At 35.5% G+C, this 6,695-nt stretch overlaps 1 protein-coding gene across 7 annotated transcripts in view; it reads right to left on the bottom strand.

Moving 5' to 3' along the window:
• Positions 1-890: 890 nt before the first annotated feature.
• The window catches only part of LOC135670982 (small ribosomal subunit protein uS3y-like), a 35,126-nt gene continuing 29,321 nt past the window's right edge, over positions 891-6,695 (bottom strand). For all 7 annotated transcript variants that reach the window (XR_010512592.1, XM_065178801.1, XM_065178803.1 and 4 more), the window contains 4 exons: positions 6,527-6,658; positions 2,126-2,190; positions 1,933-2,050; positions 891-1,821 (listed from right to left, as the gene is read on the bottom strand). Coding sequence is in view for 2 of the 7 variants with exons in the window: in XM_065178801.1 (XP_065034873.1) it covers positions 2,005-2,050; positions 2,126-2,190; positions 6,527-6,658 (243 nt within the window). In the remaining 5 variants the exon portion in view is untranslated. The remainder of the gene's footprint in view (positions 1,822-1,932; positions 2,051-2,125; positions 2,191-6,526; positions 6,659-6,695) is intronic.

Below are 6,695 nucleotides of genomic sequence, written 5' to 3'. Positions count from 1 at the left end.
TCGTTGCGTGTGAGCAGATGTACAGCACCAGCACCGACGATGACTTCTTCACGAGCCTGGAACAGGTCCGTGCTTTCTTGATGTCCGATGACACCTTCACTGCCTCGACCACGATCCCAGTGGCCTCGCTGGGACAATGCTCGCTCGACAACCCCTATTGATTCGACTGTAGCTTGCTTGAATGAAAGCTTATACGGAAAATGATGTTTGTTCATGTATATCATAACAATGGAAGGGAAAGAAAATTTTTGTTCTTGTAAATATTGACAATGACAAAGTTCAATTTTCATCCCATGTTTTGTTGTTTCCTTAATATGATGGGATCTATAAGAAATGGTCTCAATTTACATCATGTTCAAAGAGAAAGAGTGAGATCATATGATATCAACGACTTCTCTCAACGTCATACTTTGGACGATTGTTATCAGAGGCAACGCAGCGAATTTGACCAATCATCGTTTGGAAACATGTTCTAACTTTTTGTTTCTGAGTGAAGTCCACAACAACAACAACAACAAATAACAAAGTCTACAATCCCAACAAAGCTGCAAGTCAATTCATCACTGAATCCCTACCACAAGTGTGTGCACTGATACTATAGAAAACCTTTAATCAGAACCATCACTAAAAGTATCACTGAATCGATAAATAATTACATGGTTTGAAGCATTTGGCAATGGCCAAAACAATTCTGAATTGTCAACAAGTTCTCTCAACGTCAGATCAGAGGCAACGCAGCAAATTTGACCAATCATCATTTGGAAACATGTTCTAACTTTTTGTTTCCGAGTGAAGTCCACAACAACAACAACAAATAACAAAGTCAACAATCCCAACAAAGCTACAAGTCAATCCATCACTGAATCTCAACCACAGGTGTGCACTGATACTATACAAAACCTTTAATCAGAACCATCACTTCAATTATCACTGAATCGATAAAGAATTCCAAGTTTGAAGCATTTGACAATGGCCAAAAAAAAATTCTGGATTGTCAACAAAATATTAAACACACACATCATGGAAGGAAATACATTCTCTCCAAAAACTCTTGTTGATATGATATGGACGGATTTCAATAGTGAGAAGAACGCCTGCATTACGTTAAATTCATTAGATTAATAAATAGAAGAACAAACAATTCAACTTAGGACTTGGAAAAATGATCGAATTGCATCTAAATTAAATATTAAAATTTCGAATGAATTTAAACATCCAATCTGAATCTATTATTCCAGCTTTGGAAGTTACAAACGAATTCAAATAACTAATATCAAGTCTACAAAATAGTAAAAATTAGGAGTAACCATGTCGGGTATCAAAATAAATGATAAGAACAAATAATGCTCCTGAGAAGATTGGAACAAACTAAGATATGGGCCTAAAGAACCCCCTTCGGAAATAGATATTTGGTGCAGAAAGGCTCCAACTGTACAAGCCTCCAACAGCAGCAGCAAGAGTTAGAGAAGATGCTGTAAAAAAGGAACAGTTAGTTAAGAGATTTTCTCAGATTCGGCCTCAAAGCTTTACCAAATTAGTTGTGGATCTCTGGAGTTATTCGCTGGATTAGATGGAAATGCCTGCGGAAGTTCATCAAGGCAGAATCAGCAAATGAGAACACGAGGCAATCAACACTAAATATACTCGGGAGTTCAAGAGAGTGAAGTAAAAAAGAGAGATAGATTTGATGAGAGAGCACCCTAGACGAGTTGATTTTCTCGAATTGCTCTAAAATAACATGACACAAGTGTGCCTCAGGGACATGGCAGGGAATGCCTCCGACAATTCGTACATGCTGGAGACATTGTCTATGCAAACTTCCTGCACGATGAAGCATGCTAAATGCATCTTAGGACTTCAGGCTAAATTTTATTACAACTAGTGAAGCTTTTGAGAATGGGAAAAAGAAAAGACAATATAGTTTCTACCCACTTGTGCAATGGCATATTCACATAGCCGTTTAAGACCCTCAAGAAGATACTCATCCGCAGCTTGTAGAAGATCTTACGCGATATCATTAGTGATCTCAACCGATCCTATGTATATGAATCTGCAAATGAACAGCCAAATAATGTCAGACATCAGAACCTTCAGTATCACGACCAGAAGAAGGAACTACACTTACCGCATCATCAATTCAAAGACCTCCCATCTTATGTTAGGAATCTCAACGTCTCTTGCGTCCTTCTCCTATAACAAAGTTGAAAGAGCAAGATATTTTCAATCAGATCTTACCAGTCTAGAAAATAGTAAATTACCTAAAACTTCCAGAAAGAAAACTTTTCAAAAAACTTAGTTCATACCATGATACTATTATAAGTTTTGAAAAGCTTATGAATGTTTCATTCATGTCGTATTGGGCCAGTATGATACTATGATATCATCATGACATCCATGAGATGCCTTTTTCACATATTTTTTGTTCTTCAGCAAGCATGAAACCCATCATATAACTTGCCTAACATGCTTAACCATGCTGGCACATTTCCAGCACATGATATTCTGACAAAAAGTTCAATTCTTGATAACACTGACAGAAGGGCATGTTATGAGTTGCGGTATGCATCAAACTCCAAAATATTTGCACCCGGATGACATGAAGGGATCAACTTTTTGACTTCTATTACAAATCAGCATTTCTGATATGCATCAAGCAAGAACTAAGTCCATCTTAGTGATCAAAGATATGATTCTAACCTTCTACATGATAATTTATGTACAGAGAGGACCATGGGGGATTTACATTAACATTTACAAAGAAACAAACTTTTGAGGTGGCATCTTAGTATCTAATTTATCTACTTGTAAAACATGTTCACCGTTTTGTTGTATTCAGTAACCAAAGCACATCAAAACAGACAGATATGCCTCTTTGTATCGCATATAAATGCTTTATTTACTATACGCGCGACAGCTTCTTTATATCAGAAACTAGCCATTTTTTGACAACATTATTTCTAAGACTGATCATGATTAGGGCCTAATTCTGAAGAAAAACAAGCATGGTTGACACATGAGTTCCCTTACCCGGTAGCCACCATCAAACATTGCACGAAATGCATCCGAAGAAGCAAGCAGAGCAATTCTATGTGCATAAAAGCACTTGCCAGGAAAAGAATAGATAATGAACATTTAGATATTTAGCACATAACTAATATGGTGTGGTTTACTCATCTGGTGTCAGAATAGCCTAGTAAAAGACAGTTGAAATTTAGATATCACGGCACAAGTATGCTACAATTCAAGCAAGGAAGTGAGCTATGAGAGCCCAGTCCAAAAAAACAAAAGCCCAGGACATGTATACATATCTTTGGAATAAAAAACACAGAAGGGAAAGAACTAAAATGAGAACTGCTTTGCTTGTTAAGAATAGTGTTCCAACATTCACCAAACTGAAATTTTAAATTAATAAAATAGAGTAGTAACTACTAGAAGCAGCTCTTGTACAAAGCATATATGCTAGTGTACATACAGCATGCACAACTAGCACAGTATTGGGAAGTGTACCAGCAAATACAACAATAACAAAAAAACCGTGAGTGTGTACCAACAAATAAATTCTCAAAATAGATAATATAAACTAGGTAAGCTTTTGTTTTCAAACATCACCCAAGCGCATTAGACTCTAGACTGTCACAGAGAACAAAATGATAACATATAAGAACTAATAGAAGTTATTATGGCAAGGGTTTGAACCCTCGGCCTGTGGGAAAAGGACTCACTACACACTACCAGGCTAGCTGGTTAGGTATTAAACTAGGTAAGTTTGAACATTTTTTATGTATGAAAATCTTTCAACACTTTTCGCACAGGTGTGATTCAGCAAATAACCACATGCTTTGTCAGCTAAGACCTTGCAAAGTCAGCTTCAGGATTGGGATTGGCTTTTGGGTAATATAATGGTGATTGGTATGATTAAGTTCAGAACTTTCAAGTTATGTACCACCATCATTTTCTGATCCAGTTAAACACATGGCTAACGACATAACAATTCAACACAGCGATTGGTATGATTAAGTTCAGAACTTTCATGTTATGTACCACCATCATTTTCTGATCCAGTTAAACACATGGCTATCTACTTAACAAATCAACACTACTTTAGCTAATGTTAATATCAGCCTGAGTAAGCAATTTAACGAGTAGCATGAACGAAATGGAAAACCAACCAAACCAGAACTTTCAAGTTATGTACCACCATCATTGTCTGATCCAGTTAAACACACAGCTAACTGCTTAACAATTCAACACTACTTTAACTAATGTTATTATCAGCCTGAGTAAGCAATTTAATGAGTAGCATGAACGAAATAGCAAACCAACCAACCCCATTGCTCATATATCACTGACCAATATAAGAAGTGAATGTCATCCTTGTACCAGAACCATGACCCAAAATGTACCATGTTTTAGGTACTAATATAGATAGCAAGGATTGAAATATCGTACCGTACTGGAGTTTTGACATTCGCTCGGTACGGTATGATACTGTATACCGAGCGATATACCGTTCGATATACTGTTCGGTATATATATATATATTTGATTCGGCGACGTCACCTCGAAAACATCACAAAAAAATCTTATATATATATTGTTTATTTATTTATAAAAATTTTTTATATATTAATATTTTTATAAAAGGCGACGTCGCCATGTGTGGGTGAAGGGAAAGGCGACGTCGCCTTTTACAAAAGAGGAAGTGCCTTAAACATTAGAATGGAATGCTTGGAACTATGGTTGTGGAATCTATAGCCTTATTTTTTTATTAAACAGGTCCAAAGAGCATAAGTAATGAGGTTCCAAATATGTCACTCCTTCCCTTCATATAATGATAAACCAAGATGCCAGAAAGATATGAATTTACAAGTGTCATTGATCTTTTGTTGAATGAGATTTCAAAAAGAGCAAGCAATATAGCAATCAAAAAGAAAATATTTGGCAAAATTTGTAGCAGCTTACAAAGTAGGCAGCATTCAACTTGGCTATAAAGAAGAGAGGAAATGGTGGAAGAATTGGAGAGTTTGTTATGGCAAAGTTTCTTGACCTTATGAGTAATCATATTGCCTTCCAATTGGGCCAAACATTCACACTAGTTTCATTATAAGGTCAAATATAATGATAAGAAAGAGAGTCTACGAGGTTTGAGCTTGAGATACATTGATCCTTATAATATCCAGCAGAGATATGTAAGCGCCTAAATCTCTCCATAAGAAGGGGTTGAAATAGAGTGGTGAGAGTGTGAATGTTCTATTGGTTTTCTGAAAATAGATCAGAAACTATGTAGTAGTGCATCGTTTCATTCACATTAAGGAAGGTTGGTCATTTAAAAGGTATAGTATTAATCCAAGGGTTGTCCTATGATTCGATGGGAAAGATGAGAAATATTTTTTCGAGACCAAAAAAAGTCTCGATTAGGAGATTCAATCCAGGTTTGAAGACAGATCACAATTTGAGTACAAAATACTAATCCAAAGAGACTCAGTATTGTTCATGAGAGGAATAGTTCTTTTAGTGATGATCTAAAATTTAACATTGATAAGATCATATAAGCCCAAGCCACTAATGGGTTTGGGAAGAGAAATAATCTCCCAACTGATTAGTTTTATTTTGTTTTTATAGGATCAAAATTACAGAAAAAATTTCTAGCCATTCACGTCATGTGTTTAAGAAAAAAGTCAAAGATCCAAATCTAAGAGGAGATGTATGGGTATTGAATTCAGCACAGAGCCAATTAAGGTCATCCTATCAACTTAGGAGATCATACTTTTGTACTAGTCTTAGATTTTTTTGAAAGCTTTGATGTTTTTATATGTTTGAAGGGAGTTTATCAATAAAAAGATGGAATCTGAGATATTTGATAGGTCAGCTTCCCTCCAATATCCTAAGAAAATTGTAAACCCTTTGATTGTAGGATTATAATAATTAGGGAAGTAGACATTAGATTATGCATGCTGATCCTCGGGTTGGTAAGAAGCTCAAAAGATTTGAGAATAGCATTGATGTTGGAGCATGATGTAAGGTTAGCTTTAAAGGTAAGGAATAAATTATCTGCAAACATTACATATGAAACCTTAATTCCTTCAAAATTGAAAAGAGCAATAAGATTTTGGGTCACATAATCTATCTAAACTAAGATGAAGATGTCAAGCGAGAAAGGTCGCGTTGTTTTATATCCCTATGAGCCTTAAACCACTTGGAGGAAGCACCATTAACAAGACAAGAGTATGAAAATTTCACAACATACAGCATATTCTTGTTCCAGACAAATGCATCACTCCATAGACATAATTAGTTATAGAACAAACAATGCCAGGCTTCGTTGAGAAATTTTAAAAAAATTAAATTTAAAATATTAATTTAAGAATAAAAAAAACTAAAGACTTAAACTTTTGCATAGCTTCCTGCTATAAGTAAATTTGAAAACTAAATACAACTTCCAAGAAAGAAAGCATCTGACGATACATGAGAAGTTCTTTATAAGAAAAGAAGTAATCTTATATGCTTAATGGTATGATAGGCTGACCTGTCTGAGGAGAAGATGCCTCACAGCAAAACCTCTGTATTCATGGATAGGCTGACTAGAAGAAATCATGTAACCATCCTTGAACTTCATTGATTTGGCACTTTGAGCTCTGAGTTTTCCACTTCGTATCACCTGAATGAACGATCAAAGACAAAAATTTATAAAATTT

The sequence above is a fragment of the Musa acuminata genome, unplaced genomic scaffold, assembly GCF_036884655.1.
Source record: "Musa acuminata AAA Group cultivar baxijiao unplaced genomic scaffold, Cavendish_Baxijiao_AAA HiC_scaffold_1137, whole genome shotgun sequence".
Taxonomy (NCBI): Eukaryota; Viridiplantae; Streptophyta; class Magnoliopsida; order Zingiberales; family Musaceae; genus Musa; species Musa acuminata.
The sequence above is the reverse complement of the archived record's forward strand: the minus strand, read 5'-3'. Positions and strand labels throughout refer to the sequence as shown.